Raw genomic sequence first — 23312 nt, forward strand, 5'->3', positions numbered from 1 at the left:
TTTCATGTTAAAGTTTGCAGTGTTCCATGTGAATAAATATTGCATATGACCTAATTTCATAAAAAATATTCATAAAGTATATGTCATAAAATTACTGATTTGTTTATAAATAAACCCATTTTCTTCCAGTACTCTTGGGTATTGGGAGGTGTTTTCCAAACGTGGCATCTTCGTAACTGTCACATACGTGATTTGTCACAGACCGCTCTCTTTGACAAGTTTTCACTTTGACAGTATCCATGTGTTTTTATTCTGCAGTGTGGGTCATCTGCATCTTTAGCAACTCAAGATCCTTGGGAGGCAGATATCAGAGCAGACGACAGCCTCTCGATTTACGGAACCTGGCATCCAGACTTCATCAAAATGGAATTACCGTCCTACCTGTAAGCTCATTTCATTGCTTGCACGTTTACACACTATATAGATATCTACGTATATGTTGTACACATTGTTATGGTGTATGTTACAGGTCTAGCAATTCTCATTCTCAAAAGGCTGTGTCCTCAGCTTCTGACAGCAAACCTGTAGTCCTGAGTGACTTTGACACTGTAATTCATTTTGGTTCAGTCACATGCATAGGACTTCAGTGCTTCTTTTGGGGGAGGGGGGGGGGGGAAGGGGTGGATACAAATTCTGAAAATTCCCCAATTGATTTAGGCAGGAGCTGAAGCCATATGGATTCTAGATGTGAGTCCGCCACTGGGCACCAACAGGGGTTTCGTCCATGTTCTCCATCAGGGGCCGGCACTAAGGCTGGTCCCAGGACCCCAGCCAATAAAGGCTTTGCGTCAAGTTGCTGGGGGTGTGCGCTATGCACACACTCCTCCAGTTTTAGTCATTTGTGGCCCTGCCCCCCCCCTCCCCCTACTTTTCATTTGGGGTTGACGCCCCTGTTTAGGAGGGGATTTCCTCTCAATCCTTTTTGTACACCACTGTGTTAGTTATATGTTTAAATTGCAAAATTACTGTACGTCAGAAAGATGTAGAGGAGATAAAAAAAAGAAGGAGAAATCTCAATGATGAGGAAAAACAGTTAGTCAGAGTTGAGTAGAGTGGTAAAAAAATGCATCAATTTATCTCGATGTACAGTACTGATTTCGCTTAACTCCCGTTGAAAAAAAATCAACGATCGATAAAAAACGTTGAAAATCGATAAAAAAAGTTGAAAATCGGTTAAAAACGAATAATTTCGTTGACAAGATTTAGACTACTGCGGGCACGGGTTGTCAACGAAGTTTCAACGAAAATTCCACGAAAGTTATCGCGATCAAAAACCACAAAGGCTATTCTAGACATATCAAGGTTGTGACTTGCGTTGAATCCTTAGTTTAACTACAGCCGTTTTCAGACTCTACCAGAAGTTGTAGAGGAATATTACAAATGTTACAAAAGTTTGATTGTAGATAGAGTAAGTTCTTTACTAGGTGTTTGAAAAATGATTTGGCTAGGATAATAAAAACTAGTCTTGATCGATCGTAATAAGCACATTCTACGACTCTTAAGTTATAGGCTAGTATTAAACTAAGATAAGTTTAGGTTAGCTCACCAAGGAACGCAGCGTCAGAAAAACTAGAAATAAAAAAAATATCCACAATGAAACAGTCGTAGCTGGATATCAAAGAGATCTTTATTTCCAATAAATTCCTGTGTTACTTGACGTACTACAGTACCGTTTACTACAGAACATCACTCACTAAACAAACTTTTCTGAGAGCGCATTCCGTACAAAAAATCTCCCCCAGCTTCAATGCACGCAAAAATAAAAAAACATCCTGTTATTTTCCCCCTAACCCGTTACTGTAAGTTGCCCGCGAATGCAGATGGACTGCCCTGGTATTTAGGTCGCAGCCTGGGTCTGGGCCACCTGCAGTTTGCTGCTAACATGTGTATTCCCTACCCTGGATATCCCCACCACCAAACTTTTTTTGAGAGGCTTAGTCCAATCATAAACCTGGCTTTGTCAAATTCACGCCTACCATCTGTTAATTAGCATAGTATTTATCTGAACCTTTGGCTGGCTGCCTCTAGAAGCAAACATTATTTTACCCCTACTGTTCGTAATGGAATGGATGTTACCTGAAAACCAAATATTCATTCATATTATAAGTAGAACAATCCAGCAGGGATAGAAAGTTTATCTTGAATGAACCAATCAGAAGTCGTGCTATTAATAAAACTTGAAACACCTGGCCAGCAAGAGAGTTGCAAACAATTGTATCCATGACTACTAAGAAAATAAAGCAGTGACTTGGGGCCCACGTTGGGTAGAAATCTGTGGAAAATGAATATATTTTCATTGCTTATTTGAGTATTGTATATTGGGAAGAGCTGATCAAACATTAGTAGGGAGGGCTTTCAACTGGCCTGACGGCTTTCAACTGGCCTGACGGCATGTACATTTAATTTAATGAGAAGGGGGAGTTTTTATGAGTCTCCAGTATGCGTCACATGAGAAGTAAATGTTTTTGTTTTTCGGTTTTATCATCGTTTTTCAAGTGGAACAGCTCATAAAATCATATCAAATGAAAATAATACATATTTGAATATCCTTCCTTAGTTTTACTAATCAGGAATGTTTAATAAAGCATGCAATGCATCGTTCGAAAAAGGTAATTTTAAAGTAGAATTGAAAATGAACGACATAAAACAATATCTGTGAAGCGTGTGGAGCACAACTTTGAATATTCGTTGTGAAAGAAAACATAGCGAACGATGCTTATTGCGTACAGTAAATAAATTTCGCGGAACTGGTATAGAGAAATTACGTACTGCAGCTTACGTCAGAGAAGCTCATAAATGACACAGGTGGATAGAGCGCATCAAAATTCGGTTTAGGAAATCCCTCTACAGCCGACAAAAGTCGATATCTCCTTCCGTTTTCGAGTTATATGCGATTTTGTGTTTTTGCGATATGGTTTTTAGTATATTTTCATTCAATAAGGTCGTTTTTGTGTGTGTTAAGTAAGGGTGTGACCCAACAGATATTTCGCTAACCGTTTCACCGTATCGCCTGCCGGTCGGTTTAACGTTTAAACGCCGTTTCCCGACGCACGGTCACTCGACTTTTAATGAAAATAGGACATAATGAGTACAATAATTAAGGTTTTTTCCCCAGCAGGTAGCAATTCAGGCAACAAGACACTCGATCAATGTATGTTAATTACTAATTAGGCCCAATAATATTGCGAACCTTTCGTGTAATAATTGCTGAAAAGAATAACACACATGATCAGTATTCGTGGTGTTCAGAAGTTCAGATCACTGAATTTATATCACTCGGCCTTCGGCAACATCGTAACTTTTGAAGAAAAAAAAACAATATATTTGTCTATCTATCACAAGATTTTTAACAAAAACTCGCCTAAATTAGTAAACTTACCCACCTTTCCTGCTTACTTATTAAAAGTCATGTTAAGAAAACAAATTACGCACGCACGTGTTGTGCGATGGGTTGTAAAAATCAAGTTGAAACTGGTTTGAGCAGCCTCCGATTTCATTTTCTTTCTCTTGTGTCACATACATGATACAGTACCTTACATTAGATACAAAAGTTAATTCAACAACAGCCAAAATTTGTGTCGCAATAGGTTAAGTTTTAATCGCGCTGCGCAGTACCATTCATAATTTGCATATAACATCAAAATTTACACTCGGCGTCCAGATGGCGGGAGATGTAACATCATGTTCAATCTGTTGTGTTGTTCCCATGGTGCGATGAACTTGGGCAAAGTTCAATGACCTACTTATGTTCTGTGACCAATGTCAGGGGGAATTATGTGTGTAAAATCTCGGGTTTTTCCATGTGTTATATATATAGAAGTTTTACGTAAGCGGAGCGAATTTTAAGGCGGCTCGTTGATTGTGAGGAAGCACTTATCTAAGCATCAGTATTTGTGAAAAATATCGTAAGTTTTTCATTTTCATTCATTTTCTTTTATGTTTGCCGCAATCCCGCCCGCAATGCATGCACAGCATAATACCATGTGTGAAAAAAATGGCTGTACACGTGCAGACCTGAGAGAGCAAACTGGCCTTGTGTTGTTAATGTTATGACGGTACTTTCTAGAACGACCATTTGCGTCTTTTGGGGTCAACATATTTTCACACGGGATTTCAACATGCCATTGATCGATGTACACGGGTGATATATGTCACAAATATTAACTGGGAAAACGAATTGACGACACTATCATGAGCTTATGACTATTGGCCTACTACTTGAGTTATATTGAACACATTATTCATGCCTAAAACATCGTTTTTCTGTTTTTTTATAGATAGTTTGCAGTACATTACTAAGTTCTTCACATATTTTTAAATAATTTTCATGTTTAAAATGTAAACAAAATAGAAAAAATAAAAAGAGAAAACGCCTTTTTGAAAAATGGAAGCGTCCTCGCAGAATGGGCGGGGCATCTTTATTTTGCTTCAAGTAACATGTTTTCGCTCGGAAACAAAGTTTCATACTTCAACTCTCATAAAAAAACAAATTTACATCTCTTAGAAATAACTATTTTTCGTATTCTGCAAGTAAACCAAGTTTATATGTCCATTCACTGTTATTTAAATGGTTAAACAGAACTTCAACTTATTTGGAAGGGTGCCTCGTGGTACATAGCTTTGACTGCAACCTCTTTAAAAGCCTGGCGAAGTTAAGACTTATGTCACTGTGTTTGGGGTTCACAGTCAGAAAACGTCCCCCGTCAGTTTAATTACACGTTTCTTTGAGTGTTACTACTCATATAAGCATGAGAATGCTTTCGAAAATATTCCCTCTTTCAAACGACTGAACTAAAGTCTAACTGATATTAATAAACGAAGTTACGCGTTTTCCGACGTTTCGTGTAACCACAAATTGACCTTCTATTTCGTTTAAAAAAGAATTTCAACGTACCGTTGAAAATTCCACGAAGGAAATGACTGAGATAACCAATCGATAAAATTCGATAAAAAACGATAAAAATCGATAAAAATCGCCGAATTTCGATGAAAAACGAAGAATTTCGGTTATTTTTCTTTCAACGAATTTTAACGGGAGTTAAGCGAAATCAGTACTGTATGTTCTTCTTTATCCTTCTAGCCCCATTTTCCTGTTTCTTATCCGCATCCCTGTGGACGTCATGCACGAGTGTCTGAGATTCAGATTAGAGCACAAGCCGACCGCTGAGCCCTCTTTGCACAGTGTTCAACAGGTAAGAAGCATTTCAAAACTGATCTTTTTAGGCTTGAGTATGGGCATTATTCTTCTATTCGATGTTTTATTCACATTACTGTGCCCAATTTTTATGTATATTTATATTTTTATGTTCTTTATTGGGGTTTATAACCCTGTCTTATATCATTTTTTACTTTTATTGCTGTTGTTATTACTTTTAGGTTTTCTTAAGTTTGGTAATTTGATATTCCAGGTATTGGTTCTTTTGTACAGTGCTCTTGAGCATGTTTTATTTCATGATAACAGCACTTTAATATTTGGTATTTATTATTGGTATTTATAGTAAGGATGTGAATGTCTCAATTTTTTCCTGCCAACTGAATGTATTGTTTATGCTGCAGGAAAACCATTTCACTTATCTCTTCTTTTTTGAATAACGGAATTACGATAAGAAATAAGATGTATAAATTAAAAAGGAAACAAAAGTAGAATAAATGAATGGAAGAAAACTCACTAAATAAAATGAACGATGGAAGAAAAAAATTGAACGGAAAATTTAACAACTTTAAAGTCAGCTGATAACAATGGCATAGTTATTTTTTTGAAATATACTGTAGCCTTGAGCAACGTTGTGCTGTAGAAGCACAAGCGTTTTGCACATTTTATAGTGGATGGCCTTTACTAAATAAACCATGAACTGTGACATGTTTAAAAGATTGCAAGTCTTTTCTATTGGCATGACCAGTAGTTTCAGGCTGACCATTTAATCACAACCATGAGAAGCCTTTGTTTTCCGTTTCTCGTTTACTAAAGTACAGTAGGGTGTGCGATTAAAATTATACCGGTTTATACCATTAATATGGAACAGAATTTTAAGCTTTGCAAAGAGATATATGCAACTGTTGGGACATTAATGCAACAAGATTGTAGCAAAATGGTTCAGTGCATATTTAATGATAATTAGAGAAATGGCAATGCAAAGTCACTGGAAATGTGATTGTGAAACAAGGAAACCCAATAGTCTGTCAAGTTTCATTAATTGTAACATTGCTTTATAATCTCGTTTGGAGTATTTATTTTCTGTCATCATGTTATTCTACCCTTTGTGCTTCATGTTATGACAAAGAAACAGGTACAGGAAATGAAATTTTCAGGTGAAATCTAAAAAGCCCCCAAAATTTTTGTGATGGTATTGAGAGGAAGTTAATTATTATTATATTGTTGGTAGACCTTGCAAGTGCTTTATTACATATTGTCTTACAGCAGGAAAAGGTTAAAAGTGTACCGTACGATAGTTTGAGTTGTTTATTTGCATTTGCAGCATATTAAAGTTCACAATTGACAAAACAAAGTAAGGAAGTTTTTTTTTTTTTTACAGCGAAGCAGCTCTAGGTATGCTCTAGCTCAAATCTTTAGTAGTATAAAGAAGGAATGTGCCATCTTTTATTTTTTGCTTGGAGGAGAACAGGGTGTGGATATAGAAAACCTGGTCATTGGGGTGCTTCGGTATACCAATAATACCAGTATACCGGTAATTTCATTCATACCAATACCGACGGTATTGAAAAATGTCATCACCGAATATACCAAAAGTACAAGCTATATCGCAAACAACCTTGAATACCCAGTAAAAATGATACCTTGTGAAAATACCGACCCAGACAGTACAGGCAAACTGGGGGATACCGATATTCCCGCTGCTACTGTTTATCGTGTATACCTTACCACTCCCCGTAGTCCCTAACTGTAAACATTCTTGCTGCAAAATCTTTGCCCTTGCATCTGTTGCTTGTACTGTACCGAGCAAAAGGTCAACAAAGTTTTGCGTTTTCACCTTCAAACATGGTTTAAGCCTCATCAGCCAATCACAAGCACGGAAGGGGTACATTTACACACGATAATTTGAACAGTCTGCATATGGATGGGAGGAAGGCACAGAATACAGCACAGCGTGTGTTGGAGGTTTCGAAACACATGCTTCGATACACAAAGAAAAAGGATTGGATGACATGTGTGTCGGGGCTGTGCATTTACGTTTAATGATCTAAACGTTTTTACGCCCAGATTTTCATTCGTTTAAAAGTTTAAATGTGACCTTTTCCATAAAAATCGAGCTACAGGCAATATAGGGTAAACAATCCAATTTCACCCTGATTGAAGTAGAAAATGCACAAAAGTAAAAAATATTTTCACAGCTTCATATGATGTGGTAATTTTCCCCTCACTTTAAGCTATATCATTAATTCCCACAGTAATACATGGTCATACTCCCAGCATAGCATTCATTTGTTAACACAAAACACTTTTTGCACCAGATGGAGACTCTTCCTGAAACGTAGATGTTATTGTAATACCCCCTCCCGAGAAAATACGATAAATTGCTCTACCCCCAATCCACGCTATTACCGTAAGCCATATTATTATTATTCCTGTCACACGAATGCACAACTGTCATCTTTCTTGCCTTCTTCAAATTCAGCATTCAGCTATTAAGTGGACTTAAATTGTTTTCTAAATGGCTTTTGTGAAAAAAAAATGCCCTTCTTCTGCTTCTTTAGCTCTTGAACGAATGCAAAGAGGTTCTGCGAGCTGCTGCTCAGGTCAAAGGTTACTACCAGAAGATGGTATTCTCTCTTGTCAAGGACAGTGCGGGTACTTTGGAGCATATGGACAGCGACATTGATGACTATGAGAATAACTTGGAAGCCATGCTTCAGGTAGATCCTTTTACTTATTGCATATTTCTAGATTTTTACAAATGTTGCATTTTCTGTATTTTTTTGGGAATATTTATAATTTTTTGCCAAAGTACATTCCTTGAACTGTCTCAGTTACTTTTTAGCTTACCTTAAATAACATCATATATACTACATTGTGTATGTTAAAGGCATTGAAGACTCGCCCCACACCGCGTGCTGCCCTCCGAAAAAGTTAAATTTCCGTTGCTTGCAAAATGAAGTTTTTTTCTTGTCTCTACAAAATGCAGACAGTAATGAAACGTGATACCATGTTATCTTTAGCTGGGCCTGAGATGTCCATCGCTGCTATGTACACTGTGTTGTGGGTATTGACCGTAGCTGCATGTATTAACTGTACACTAGTGTCTAATCACCGACGCTAGCAAGCTGTGTGTATTTGGATCGATGGTGGTGTCTAACACTTCTGTTACACCTCATTCAAAACTACAGTAGGTCAGTTTACTGGCATCAGATGTTTCTTTGTGCACGAGTCTTCACTCCCTTTAATGTATTTGAAAGTGATTAAGTAAATGACTAATCAATTGTACAGTGTTAATTGGGCAGTGTCATTATTTTGGTGATATACATAAGGTTGCTTTCTGAATTCAAAAACTCCCTAGTATCCTTTTTGAATTGTGTTTGTATCAGACACTTAATTCTGTGATATTCACTTAATTCCTGTGGTACTCACTCAATTCTTGTGACCAGTACTTGCCTCTCCACCCAGAAAACGTTTTTTTTTGGCAAATAAAACTACATGTGCAATCATCAAATGACTCATATAATTACAGTAAGAATCTTTACTTGATGTAAGTCAAACTTTGAATTGCCTTTTTGCCTTTGTGTTTTCAAATGTTTTTTATTTTGAATATTTGAATAGCTGAATACAGTTGCAGTCTTTGATATTTTTCTAAATTGGTTTCATAAAAATGCTCTTTAATGCTCCTTTAACTCTTGAAGCTAGTCAAGATTGTTTGCGAGTTATACCCTAGTGTTCCATATTGGTGCTTTTTGGACCTTTTTCTTTTTTACCTTGGCATGTCTGATTATTACTATCTCACTTCCTGTTTGGAGGGGGTGGAGGGTGGGGGTGGGGGTCGATGAGGTTAAGTTGAAGTGTTGTTCACATCACACTTATATGGTGAAATCATCATACTTTTCAATTGGAGTAACAGAATAACAAAGTTAAGACTTACTTCTCACCAACAATATCAAATTTTAAAACGAACCCTTTGAAAAACTGCCATTTGTACTTTGTTAGCTCTCTCACACAACGCACATTGTGAGGATTTCTTCTGTGCTCGTTAATGCCCCAATGGAGATATGAACTTTCTGTTGGGAGAAATGTCATGAAGTGAAAGGAGAATGGGGGTGTTGAGTATGGGAATTTTCAGGATATACCGTGATTAAATGCGCATTGGTTATATAGATGTAGACCGTGGAGTTTTCTTCTCTTCCCCTCTTTCGTGAAATTTAGCACTACTTCGAATACTTGCATAGTTGGATGCAGATGCTACAGAAGCTCCCACAGGCCTCCGTGAGTCTCAAAAACATTCTGGAGGTGGAGTGGCACTTTGCCAAAGAAGCCTGTCCTTCAATAAGAGGAGGAGAGGCTCAAGCTGGGAAGAGATTCTGGTGTGTAAAGTTCTTTCTTTTAATGATATAAAAAGTAATACACAGTGCAAACTGTGTTAATTTAACATATAGATGAATAATTATTTAATTATCTGGGTGAGACATATCTTCCCCACTATTGTCTTTACATCCCTCCTTGTAAGCCAGCCTCTCACACCCATACTGTAGTCCTATAAGGTCAACGTGTCAGGAAGTTGCTATTAAGTTTAGTGTGATGTCATAGTATATAGTATATCTCCGGATAGTTAAATCTGTCACTTCCTCTTCCTCGTTGGCTGAAATGTTTTCCTCTATTGAAGGACGAATACAAAAGCATTGAGAATGTGAACATCAATGTTAAAATACCGGGCACTTTTTTCGCAGAGTCTGTAAATCACTGAACTGCTTTTACCCACAGGACAACCCTTATTTATTAGAAAATTAATGTAGTTGTCAGTAAAAAAGAAAAATCAAATTTATTCAAGTGTTTTGAAATTCCAAATCCAGGTTCTTGCAGATTTTTAGTATTCTTGAGTTAGACTTATCCAAGGGAGGGGATGGGGAGGGGGGAGGGGTGGGGTTCGACTATATTACTATTGAAATAATTTCTTCCTGAGGGGTACCTCATAACCACAGAGCATCTTTCTTTTCAGTTATTTTGTTATCTTCCTATTTTAGTTTGTCAACATTACTTACTGGTGCACTCTTTTTATTTCAGCATCATGGCCAGCAGTCTCTTTGAATCTATTTCTGAGTTTCTGGAAAATGACTTGGATATAATTTGCAATCAGTTCCAAGACAGCCAGTTATTGGATGACAGGTATTACAATATATCTTACTTATTTTAGTGTTATAGGTGTAAAAACTTAACTTCACCGCTTGGTATGTTGTTCGCGCTCAGGTGTGATTCCGTAAAGCTGCCTATTCAGTTTGTCCATTCATACCTATAATACTTTTGGTGTAATCAACAGAAAGAAGAGAATATGGAATAACAGTATCTTCTCCTCTCGTTTACAAATTATGAGACAATCATGGGACTCATGGATCACACCTATTTGCACCCCTAAGTGACCCCCCCCCACCCCTCTGCTTACCTATCCCATTCCATGTCTCTCTATGTGTTACTAGAAATTGCTGCCAAAATTTCAAATGGAAATTTTTTGATGACATCAGTGGAAAAAGTACTCCCAGGACTATGGGCTCATCTTTTGCTCCAAAGTGACAAGATCACTGGTGGTTTCATTTTCAAATTAATTTAATTCCTACTTGCCTTTTTCAAGGTTTTCCTTATAATTTTCAGTTTCGTCAGTCACTGGTATATCATCATAATTATTTAGTTTGGCTTACTGAATTTAGATGTGGGTTTTGGTCATATCATGTGCAGTATTTAAGAAATATTTGACCATTGATGTAACCGATCGGACGTCCGTCGTTATTGTTACAGCAACGTGGAGAAGCAAAGCCGTCGGAATCTGAGAAAGTTGGTCATCGAGATCAGGGACAGGTTATCTAAAGCGCTGAGCTTCTCAAAGATGTTTATACGGGTAAATTCACGGAGATCGCAGCGATATCTCTGTGTGGTCTTTCTTATATACTATTGTTCACTATACTGAATTTACTACAAGTATGCAAGTAACTACAGATTGTGTTTCCCCGGTAGAAATTCATCAGTTGTTAAACATATCCTCATATTTGACTGAGAATAGCACATGTAGAACAATTTTGAAACATTTAAATTGACGGTAAAGTAAGTGCATTGAATGGTAGTGTCATGATGGATCATTGCAATGCTTGGCTCTTGGATGAAATCCTATAAGTACATCTCTTGGATAGCATACTTGGAAGGACATGCAAGTGTCTGTCAATTTTCAAACTGTCATGTTTGGTTGCATTTATCTGGCCACAAGTGGATTGCAATTGTATAAGTAGAGTAGTAAGTTCACTATCTTTATTAGTCTATAACTATATGTTACTCTATGACGATCGTTGTTAGTCTATAACTATCTGTAACTCTGTAACGATCTTTATTAGTCTATATATATCCATACAAAGCAGCCATTGAGTCTATTACATACATAGTTTATGAAAGTAGGTAGAAAGGAAGGTTTGAATGTTCTCTGTCAGTCAGTTGGGGCAGTGCTATTACCACTCTATACTGTCCTCCCATATCATGCTCCACAACACTCCTACTGACAGTATGAAACAGTTCCTAGCCTCTATCTGAGACTGAAAGAAACTCTGATACTCATACTGTCAGTTTCAGTGCTCTGAAGCATGACATGCCAGTACAGTTTTTAAATTTATTGCCCCCCCCCCCCAACTGGGTTAGTTCTGTTACATGCAGAATCCATATTCGTGACCAATTTGTTTACAGATGTATAAGTTCTTGCCCTCAAGTACTTATTGATCAGGATTTGACTTTGGTTTCTTATTATTACACCAGGATCTGGAAATAGCTGCCGAATTCCAGTGTACAGGGTCAGAAGATTGTTTACTAGCCGCTCTTCACAACTCAGGACATGTCAGGGTAATTTTCAGATTTCTTTTTTTCTGGTTTTACTGCCCACCTTCTTTGCCTTGTTGTAATTGTAACTGTTAGCACTAATACAGGGAGCTTTGTTCATGGATTGGCACCAAAAGATCTCCTGTAGTGTTTCATTCATTTCTTCGTAAATATAATAACATGAAATTAGCAGATGAGGGAAAATCTAACAAAAGTTGTGTCATGATATTCAGTGGTAATGGATTCCCGCAAATAGTGTCAGAGTTTCTGACTGTCACATGTAGAAGATTGCACTTAATTAAAATGCAATTAAATAGTAAGGGATTCCCGCAAATAGTGTCAGAGTTTCTGACTGTCACATGTAGAAGATCGCACTAAATTAAAATGCAATTAAATAGTAAGGGATTCCCGCAAATAGTGTCAGAGTTTCTGACTGTCACATGTAGAAGATTGCACTTAATTAAAATGCAATTAAATAGTAAGGGATTCCCGCAAATAGTGTCAGAGTTTCTGACTGTCACATGTAGAAGATTGCGCTTATTTAAAATGCAATTAAATAGTAAGGGATTCCCGCAAATAGTGTCAGAGTTTCTGACTGTCACATGTAGAAGATTGCGCTTAATTAAAATGCAATTAAATAGTAAGGGATTCCCGCAAATAGTGTCATAGTTTCTGACTGTCACACATGTAGAAGATTGCGCTTTATTAAAATGCAATTAAATAGTAAGGGATTCCCGCAAATAGTGTCAGAGTTTCTGACTGTCACACATGTAGAAGATTGCGCTTAATTAAAATGCAATTAAATAGTAAGGGATTCCCGCAAATAGTGTCATAGTTTCTGACTGTCACATGTAGAAGATTGCGCTTTATTAAAATGCAATTAAATAGTAAGGGATTCCTGCAAATAGTGTCAGAGTTTCTGACTGTCACATGTAGAAGATTGCGCTTAATTAAAATGCAATTAAATAGTAAGGGATTCCAGCAAATAGTGTCAGAGTTTCTGACTGTCACATGTAGAAGATTGCACTTAATTAAAATGCAATTAAATAGTAAGGGATTCCCGCAAATAGTGTCAGAGTTTCTGACTGTCACACATGTAGAAGATTGCACTTAATTAAAATGCAATTAAATAGTAAGGGATTCCCGCAAATAGTGTCAGAGTTTCTGACTGTCACATGTAGAAGATTGCACTTAATTAAAATGAAATTAAATAGTAAGGGATTCCCGCAAATAGTGTCATAGTTTCTGACTGTCACATGTAGAAGATTGCACTTAATTAAAATGCAATTAAATAGTAAGGGATTCCCGCAAATAGTGTCAGAGTTTCTGACTGTCACATGTAGAAGATTGCACTTACGGTAATAAAATGCAATTATTTCACGGTTTGAAAGATTCACAGATGTTACTCTACCTTAGAAAATTTCTAACTTGCCTTGAGGTAGTCTCTGTAGTTTGTTCAGGAATATTGTTTTCCTCCTTAAGCTCTTGTAAAATTAGCTTTAAACTATTAACACCGGTGTCCACTGACGTGTCAATAGGTGAAACATTTAGTACTTAATGGTTTACTAGAGCAATCAGAAGAAACCATGAAATCTCTAAATTGTGCACTTTTAGTTGAAACCTCCTCGCTTTAGACTTTCAGTTCTATCATTTTGGTGACATCATCAGGCTTAACTTTCATTATAAAGATACTTGGCTGCAGCTCATAGTTGCACACCCCATTGTTGTGGTTCCGGGTTATTCCCACGTTGTGTACGTTGGAATAACTTTCATGTTCTCAATATTTGATAAGTACCCAATCATGATTGATGCAGCATAGTGAGCTAATTACATTCATTTTATGTAACAGTGATCAAGTTTTTGTTTCAAGTAATCATGCTCTTGAACATAAAAAAAAAATGAAAAAGTTGTGTCCAAATTTAGTTATTTGGTTTTGAGTGGTTTACTGAGCAATCGCAAGAAATACTAGATCTCTATCGTACAATTTTTATTCACAACCTCCTCGCTTTAGACTTTCAGTTATATCAGTTTGGTGTCATCATCACACTTAACTTTAAAGGTGAAGAATCTTGGCTGCAGCTCATAGTTTCACGACATTGTTGTGGTTACGGGTAGTTGCACGTGCAAGCATGTTGCATTAACTTTCATGTTCCTTTCATATAAAGTACCGAGTCATTGCTACAGCATTAGTGAGCTGACTACACACTTTTTATTACATAGTGATCAAGTTTCTGTTTCAAGTAGCTGTGATTTTGAAAATGTAGCAAAAGTTAGGTACATATTTTGTTATTTGGGTTTTGAATAGCTTACGAAAGTGATACAGAAATTGTGGTGGAACCTGAAGTTTTTATCCACTGAGTGTTTAAAGTTCTTGATTTGTAACTTGGTTGAATGGTGGAACCTGTAGTTCTAATCCTCTGAGTGTTCGAAGTTCTTGATTTGTCGGTTTTATCCACTGAGTGTTTTAAGTTCTTGATTTGTGAGGTTGAATGGTGGAACCTGTAGTTTTAGTCCACTGAGTGTTTAAAGTTCTTGATTTGTGAGGTTGAATGGTGGTACCTGTAATTTTAATCCTCTGAGTGTTTAAAGTTCTTGATTTGTGTGGTTGAATGGCGGAACCTGTTGTTTTTATCTAATGAGTGTTTAAAATTCTTAATTTGTGAGGTTCAATGGTGGAACCTGTAGTTTTTATCCACTGAGTGTTTACAATTCTTGATTTGTGAGGTTGAATGGTGGAACTTGTAGTTTTATTCACTGAGTGTTTAACTACATTGTAATCTTAAATTGTAACTGGTAAAAAGACATTCAAGCTACCTACTCAATGGGTATTTGTCCCTCATAGCATCAAGGATAGCATTATGTGTGTTTACTTTAATTGTAACAGGTAAAGACAGTTGAACTGCCTGCTCATTGGGTGTTTGTACCCGGTAGCATCAAGGCTAGCTCCGAGGTCATTCATTCGTTACTTGATGACCTCTGTAGTCATGAGGGAAGAGTCGATTCTCCTCAAGCTGCCATTTCAGATGGGTACATCCTCCTCATGAAAGCTCCGGAAAACAGAGAAAAGTGGATCGGAGAAGAGATCGAAGTCATTCTGAACGTTGAAGTCACCATTCAACTTTCAGACATTCAGGTGAGTAATGATGTTTTAGAATAACAATGCTGTTTTGTTCCTTTGATGTGAAAGAATTTCAAATTTGTTTCTTTTTGTCATGAAAGTAACTCATTTGTGTTGATCGTCGGGAGGCCATTGTGAAAAGATACATGAGTGGAATCATGCATTATTATTATCATTATTTTAGGTTTACAGTCTTGTTCAAGGCCAAGGCCCTCTCACACGACTTTACAACTTAACCCGGGTCATTGGTAACTTGTCACACCTACAAACCAAAGTGTGCTCAATTCAAACAATCTCTCGTGGGGCATCACAGTGCACCACAACCACGTGTCCCCCAGGGGACTTCCCATAGGGTGCAGCCACAAACCGGCGCACTCAACTATATTTACCAGTTACCTCGCACGTCCCCATTTATAAACCTGTGTGAAGAGAGGCAATGGAGATAAAGTTCCTTGCCCATGGACACAACATAAAGATCTGTCCAGGACTCGAACCATTATCCTTGGATCACAAGTCCGGTGCCTTAGCCAATTGGCCACCACGCTCCCATTAAGGCCATCCTGCAAGAAAACAGGAAAATCTTAGTAGGCACATTTGCTTTGCATTTTGCCCAGTATGTATGTGCAGTTGAGACATACTTCAAAAGGAGCTGAGCATTTTTTGGGGTTTTATTTTTGGTCTAACAGTTTGCTGCAATTTTGCCACACCTTCTGAAATCGTACTCAAAGTAAGGTAGTTGCAGTTGATCAAAACTAAGACACCTTCCACACCTCTCTCCCTGAATTAATGATAAATTATAACGAGTAACTATTTGTATAAAACAATTGACTTAACGTAGACTCTTCTCTCTAATCGATGTTAACCACATGCAAATACAGAAACCGGAAAGTTTTAAAGTTTTGACAGTCCTTTTCTCCATATGATTCAAAAGTTGAAAAAGAGCAAAGAAATATATGGCAAGAAAGGGATACAAATCAGTGTCCTCTGGGTCGCGACCCCAGCACTTTACCGACTGAGCTATCCAGGCCTTTAGTTGGCAGCGATCCATATATATTTCTTTGCTGGGGGCGCTAGTCAGAACCACAGTACCTTCCAAACCGTGTAACCAGGGATCACACACCAGTTACATTTAATAAAACCCAGAAAGCATCAGGAAAGGGATTTCTGTCGTTCTTTAAGCGATGTAAGAGTTGTCAGCCGAGCCTGTGTACTGAATTGTCTGGAATTTTATAACACTAGGATATTTTGACTCTAGGATAATCGTATTTCCATGCAGGTTAACAGCATCCTCTTAGTAGTGAACCATTCATCACTCTTACTAGACCAGAGACGGATCTTCAAGAAAGCCGTGGGAGACGTCATAAACCTAGTGAATGAAAACACATCAAGTCATGCCACGATAGCTCAGACGCTGCAACAACTGAAGGTAAGTGAAAACCAACGTAAAGTCAACACCGATAACAGAAGATCGGGTTGTGTGGACTGCAAGCAGTGTAAAAGGCTTTTACATTGTTTTATGAATGTTTTACTTTGACTCATATTTGTTGGGGTAACGCTCTGTATGTACAGTTGGTCAGATTTAGTGACAAAGAATCGTGCTATTGCTCGAACGTTTAGGGATTAAAATGAACGGTTTTGTCAGAAAGTGCAGATGGCTAAATGTGGTTTGAATCTTTGTATCTTTGTTTAATTGTGTTTATTTAAAAGATTCAATAAGCATAGAGCTACTTACATGGAACTAACAGTGATGGGGAAATCTGTCCAGGTAGGGACTGCTTCAGTACTGATCCAGATGGAATGTGGGAGGAGTAGGGATGCGGCGTGGGCAGGAGGGAATCAGTTGGTACTGAAAAAGTTTCAGTTGTTCTCTCAAAAGGAGTGTCTTTAAAACTTGGACGGTTGAGGGAGGTTGAGTAGGCTCACCTCTGAATCTAAAAGTTTGTGTTACAAATTTGATTTGCTTATGATTAGCGTAACTGTTCCTAAAATTAGCCTCTCCTTTTGTATCCACATTTAGCATGGCCACCTGCATAAATTAATATCAAGACTCCAGTTGTCATCTAACTGCCCCTCTCAACCCCGCCCCCCCCCCCTCCATCACAAAATTGTACTATGTAAAGTATAAAAATTGTCCACTTAAGTAACCGCTGTTTAACTCTACACATTGTCCACTTAAGTAACCGCTGTTTAACTCTACACATTTCCCTTGTCCTCTCTCCAGTCGAATGCCCTGAATATGTGCAGCGGGGTAACGAAAGCCATCTCGAGGGCTGAGCAGAATTGTGTCCCTCTCGACGGCTCCCACGTGGTCATGAAGGACACCCTCGATCTGTTTTACTCTGTCGGATTCGAGTACCACAAGGAGGTGGAGCGACTCCTCTCTGGCAACGAGAAATCCCGACACGCAGAGTGTATCCTGGTCCTGGCCGAGCAGTGGATCACGTACGTCCTGGAAAAATGCGAGAGGGGTCGGGGCAAGCGGCCCCGCTGGGCAAACCAAGGGCTGGATTTTCTCATCTTGGTCCTTGATCCTCAGAAAGTTGCATCTCTTGAAGACGACGAGTACCAAACCTTGAAGAACAAGATTTCCACGTGCATCAACCACGTGATTGGAGGTCCAGATTCCCGACCGGCCAGTCCCACCGAGGTAACGGCAGAGTTTGGCAGACCCTCCCGGAGCATCTCAAAGTCATCCCGGACGTCCGAGTGTTCCCTCTCTCCCGTTCCGACCAAAGAGAATCTCAGTCGAACTAACAGTACAGATCTGGAGAAGCTGCAGTTCGGGCAGTTCCTTCAGCCGATCCCGGTGACCCCCGACTGTTCCCCAAAGTGTACCAAGCTGAACATCAAATCGGGGAGACGCTGTCGAAACATTCAAGCGAAACTTCAGGAGATGGAACGAAAGCGGAACCAGAAGCTCCGGGAGAAGAAGCACATCGGTGTGGTGAGGGAAGATACAGCACCCAGCCCTGTCATCAGTATTAGCTGTAAGAAGGTGACCTTCAAATGGCAGAGAGGTTTCAAGATCGGTGAAGGACAGTTCGGTACCGTGGTGTACTCCTGCATCAACATGGACACCGGTGAAACCTTGGCTGTCAAAGAGGTGCGTTTTTTGTCAGATGAATGCAATTATTGATTGTTTCACTGCTGGGTTTATGTTTGGTCCTCGATGTGATGTGACTGTTTTGAGGAACTAATTTTGCTAAGTTGTCTCCGACACCTGGCTGGTAGTAAATCAGTCTTACCATCATCCAACAGAAATAAATATTATCCTTTAAGCAAAAAGTGAGTGTCACCTATTGATAGTCATCCATGGACAAATATAATCTCCAATTAATCAGACTGTGACTTTGTCTTCGACACAAGCTATCCATACTTTTAGGTTAACATTGCATGCTGTTATAAATAAATATGTGTGTTCCTGCGTCTCTGTGAGAACGGATGGAAAAGGAGAAAGTGTCGTTATTAATTTGGTAGTTTTAGCCAGCTTGTGTGAAAACAAGTTGCTTTAGAACAGGGGTGGGCAACCTTTTAGAATGAATAAGCCAGATATAAGGAGTGAAAAAATGGCTGGGCTGCACCTAACCAACAACCTGCTGCTGATTTCAAACCTTTGATTCTGAGGACGTTCAAGCAATAGGTGTGTGTACTTAATCTGTATTCACAAAAACATGATGTCAATGCAGTACAGTTGATAATTAATGGGGATAATAGGCCTACCTGACAGCATCATTAGTGCCGATAAATTCTAAGCAGCTAGCTTGTTTCTTGTGATGATGTAAAATAGATTGATTTTTCCTTTTTCTTGAAACATCTCAAGGGTCGCAAAAAAAATCACTGGCAGGCCGCATGTGGTCCGCGGGCCGTAGGTTGCCCACCCCAGCTTTAGAACAATGTTAGAATTTCTACGAGTGACTAAGAGACATATTTTGGCTCTGATGTCTCTGTGAAGTAAGCAAATGTCATTCAATGATGCAAAGAAAGTGGCTTTTGGAAAACCTATGGAGATGTGATGTTAAAATCAAGAACTTGAATAGATTGTTGACAGGTGATTGATGCATTGTGAGGGAGAAGTGAAAAGTAGAAAAGAAGAGAAAAGTACAGGACAATGTTCAAACTTTTTGAATGGAGAATGTGAGAAGGGAATTTACCATATAATTATCATTTGTGTATCAGAATGCAACTAGTTGCTTTACACACAGACTGACAGCCAGATGGATGGAAATGTCTAATCAAAATCTGGGTTATACCTAGCAAGACACCAAAGTTTCAAGCAAGTACTAAATAATGGTATTTCACATCGTTAACAAGTTTAATTGCTTTCAAAAGTTCAGATGGTTCATATTTTTTTTCATTTTGGGTTTGTTTCTGTTTTCTTTTTCTATATAGATAAGATTCCAACGGAACGATCAGAGTGTGATTAAAAATATCGCCGACGAGATTCATTATCTCGAGGGAATAAGTCATCCAAATCTTGTACGGTATTATGGAGTGGAACTGCACAGAGTAAGTCAAGAACACAGATGTAACCATCATTAAAGATATTTCTGGTTGCTGGATTCGATGATTTGATAAAATGCCAAAAACTTGTGTCAAAGCCACATCCTCATAGGCATTTGTAAAAAAAAATTTTTTTTAAAAATTGGAGCAATGCAGCTGGCAATTTTTGGTGGTGGGGAGTGGTTTCTTCATATTTAAACTGTTCACAGAGTAAAATAAATAATATTCATAAAAAAGGTGTGTTTTGATGAAATTTGTAGTTGAGAGAACATCGAGAAGCAAAAAGGTAAAAAAATATGTTTCTGAAGAAAATTTTGCTATGATGAAGTCAAAAAGCCCCTAATGGGATCCAGTTTTTTCAGTCAACCATTTCCCGAGTCAGTACCAAGATATTGAGAGGGTGGTGAAAATTTGCATTGTGGAATTTGTGTTGCTGTAACAAACGTTTGACAGTTTCTGCCCAAAAGGAGTATCCCTTAAAATTAGAATTATAGCAACAAAAAAATTAGCTGTTCATACAATGCTTTGAAAAGGTTTACTATAATAAAAATATGCAACTTCTCTTCTTGGAGTTTTCATAGTTATTCTCTACATGATAAATATGCCATTTTATCCAAGCTTTAAGCACTTTATACATCATTAATATTTATATATTCTACTTGCTCTTCATTAACAACAGAGGATGGTCTCAATGAAAGATCTTTTAAAGATCAGAACTATCATTCAAAACTTCAAAGTTCACTTATTTATTTAAACCATCACACACTACTACTGTACCTCAAAATGTGTCACTACTAGAGCTCATCATATTTAATAATCCACTGATCAGTCAGGATTGACTGTTAGTGAAAGTTTGGAGCTTGATCTTCCTTTCATTTTTGCTTTTTGAACAAGTTCAAGGGTCATTTGACATTATCTAATATGTTCAAGTTTTTAATATGTATGGGGTTGATATCAATTACATTTTGTCTTTGTTATACTTGCTATCATTTGGACAAACCTCACTAGATTTTGCAGGTTGTCAACGGAAGAGAAAGAAACGGAACTTTCGCTGTCTCTTTAAACGAGAACATGATTTTCTGTATTTTCACAGGAAGAAATGTTGGTTTTCATGGAGTATTGTGATGAGGGAACCATCGCAGAGGCTGCCAAAAATGGACTTCCTGAAGGATTAATAAGACAGTATACTAAAGAAATATGCACTGCCATTAGTGTTCTACACCAAAATAACATCATACATAGAGATATCAAAGGTAAGCCATTATCTAGCAAACATTGGATGGACAGAACCACTAGTGATAACATCGTAAGCAAAGAGTGATAACATCGTAAGCAAAGATAACAAAGGTATGCATTATCAAGCACACACAGGGACAGAACCACTAGTGTGCTAAACAGTGATAACACCGTAAGCAAGATATCAAAGGTAAGCATTATCAAGCAAACACTGTACGGTCAGAACCACTAGTGTGCTAAAGAGTGATAACATCGTAAGCAAAGGTATCAAATTTAAGCATTATCAAGCAAACACTGTACGGTCAGAACCACTAGTGTGCTAAACAGTGATAACATCGTAAGCAAAGATATCAAAGGTAAGCAAACACTGTATGGTCAGAACCACTAGTGTGCTAAACAGTGATAACATCGTAAGCAAAGGTATCAAAGGTAAGCATTATCAAGCAAACACTGGGACAGAACCACTAGTGTGCTAAACAGTGATAACATCGTAAGCAAAGATAGCAAAGGTAAGCAAACACTGTATGGTCAGAACCACTAGTGTGCTAAACAGTGATTACATCGTAAGCAAAGATAGCAAAGGTAGGCATTATCAAGCAAACACTGGACGGTCAGAACCACTAGTGTGCTAAACAGTGATAACATCGTAAGCAAAGATAACAAAGGTAAGCATGATCAAGCAAACACTGTACGGTCAGAACCACTATTGTGCTGAACAGTGATAACATCGTAAGCAAAGGTAACAAAGGTAAGCATCATCAAGCAAACATTGGACGGTCAGAACCACTAATGTGCTAAACAGTGATAACATCGTAAGCAATGATGACAAAGGTTGGCAGTATCTGCTTTGCACAAGACTAAGCTCAGTGATACTGGAGGCATTACTAACCTCATTTGGGAGGGGGGGCTTGGGAGGAGGTGAGGGGAATGGTGAGTACAGGAAGCATAAATCTCAGAGGAAATACCAATTAGAATTTCTAAAAAATTTATCATTCATATTTCTAAAAGTAAAATTTATGTTCTTGCAATCATTTGGTTGCAACTTTGTGATGTGAACAAAAATTTGAAGCTGGGGTGAGTTTTCACGTTTTATTTTACAATTGTTAGCTTATAGTTGCTTTGGCTTGTAGCTCTATGCATTTTTTTGTTTCCCCTCCTTGCATTTTCAGGTTGCATATGTCAGAATCATTTTCTCTCTGGCACATTTTACGATCTTATTATTTTTATCGTTTTCAGGTGCCAACATCTTCCTACATTCCGATGGTCATGTTAAACTTGGAGATTTTGGTGCTGCTATCAAACTGAAGAAGCACCAAACGCTACTAGGAGAGGTGAATGATGTCATGGGAACAGTAGGTAAGTGTCAACCAATGAGAGACAAGCTTAGCTGTTGTTAGCTTAGCTGTTGTGGTAAAACTCAGAAAACTGGAAAATGTCATGAATTTTTCAGACCAAATTTAAGAGGTTAGGGACATACCTAGCATTTTCTTTGATCTGAGATTTGGGGGTTTGTAAATGTGTTAGTAAAGCCTTCCTGAATGTGAGAACTCCCCAAATTGAATTTTGGATGAACTTTCACTTTTGTGAGTTCAAGTCTTGCTGTGGTTGTCTGTAGTGGTCAAAGGCCATTTGAGGTCAACAGAGGTCAAATTTAACTCCCAAGTAACTCCCAAAAAGTAAAAAGTGAAGATGAACTTGATGGTGCCGGTTCACACGGGTTTTGCAATCTGAACCTTGCCGATCATTTTATTGAAATGGTGATAAAATTTGTTGTCTTCAGTCTTGGATTAATTTTTCTTTTATGAAACGTGGTAAGTGATCGCTGAGCCTCTTGTGACTTTATTACTTTGTGTCATCATCATAAATTTACATAAATTTCCAGCATTCATGGCTCCTGAGATTATCATCAATTCCACCGAAGATGGATATGGTAGAGCTGCTGATATCTGGAGTCTGGGTTGTGTTGTCATAGAGATGGCCTCTGGAAAGGTAACATATCTTTATATTTTCAGATTTTAATTTTATCTCAATATGTAAGGAATTTGAAAAGAAAGAAAAAAAAAAATCTGTGTGAAAGTGATTTTATGCACTGTTTTGCAGTAGATTATTCTTTTTCAGTGATGCTTCCAGTCATCACTTTTCATGACCTGCTTTAAATTATCTTCTAACATTATTTTGGCTTATATTTTATCCCTGCAGCGCCCTTGGCACGAATTTGACAACAACTTTGCAATCATGTACAGAGTCGGAGGTGGGGGTATCCCACGGATTTCGGAAAACCATCTGAACAAGGAGGGTCACGACTTCCTCTCACGTTGTCTTCAGCAGAATGCTAAGGATAGGTCTACGGCTAATGAGTTACTGGAACACCAGTTTCTTAAGGTAACACAATATCAGGAGGGTCATGATGCTTGTCTATACTATATATTTAACACATTTTAGTAATAC

The 23312-nt window shown here is 38.0% G+C and overlaps 1 protein-coding gene across 1 annotated transcript in view; it reads left to right on the plus strand.

Moving 5' to 3' along the window:
* The window catches only part of LOC139963135 (mitogen-activated protein kinase kinase kinase 4-like), a 46935-nt gene that overhangs the window by 17752 nt on the left and 5871 nt on the right, over positions 1 to 23312 (plus strand). The window contains exons 3-17 of the mRNA XM_071963681.1: positions 259 to 383; positions 5081 to 5192; positions 7714 to 7872; positions 9371 to 9528; positions 10226 to 10327; positions 10952 to 11051; positions 11951 to 12034; positions 14895 to 15143; positions 16405 to 16554; positions 17350 to 18231; positions 19518 to 19634; positions 20722 to 20881; positions 22101 to 22220; positions 22747 to 22853; positions 23064 to 23246. Coding sequence (XP_071819782.1) covers positions 259 to 383; positions 5081 to 5192; positions 7714 to 7872; positions 9371 to 9528; positions 10226 to 10327; positions 10952 to 11051; positions 11951 to 12034; positions 14895 to 15143; positions 16405 to 16554; positions 17350 to 18231; positions 19518 to 19634; positions 20722 to 20881; positions 22101 to 22220; positions 22747 to 22853; positions 23064 to 23246 — 2808 coding nt within the window. The remainder of the gene's footprint in view (positions 1 to 258; positions 384 to 5080; positions 5193 to 7713; positions 7873 to 9370; positions 9529 to 10225; positions 10328 to 10951; positions 11052 to 11950; positions 12035 to 14894; positions 15144 to 16404; positions 16555 to 17349; positions 18232 to 19517; positions 19635 to 20721; positions 20882 to 22100; positions 22221 to 22746; positions 22854 to 23063; positions 23247 to 23312) is intronic.

Source organism: Apostichopus japonicus, chromosome 21 (genome assembly GCF_037975245.1).
Source record: "Apostichopus japonicus isolate 1M-3 chromosome 21, ASM3797524v1, whole genome shotgun sequence".
NCBI classification, from domain to species: Eukaryota; Metazoa; Echinodermata; class Holothuroidea; order Aspidochirotida; family Stichopodidae; genus Apostichopus; species Apostichopus japonicus.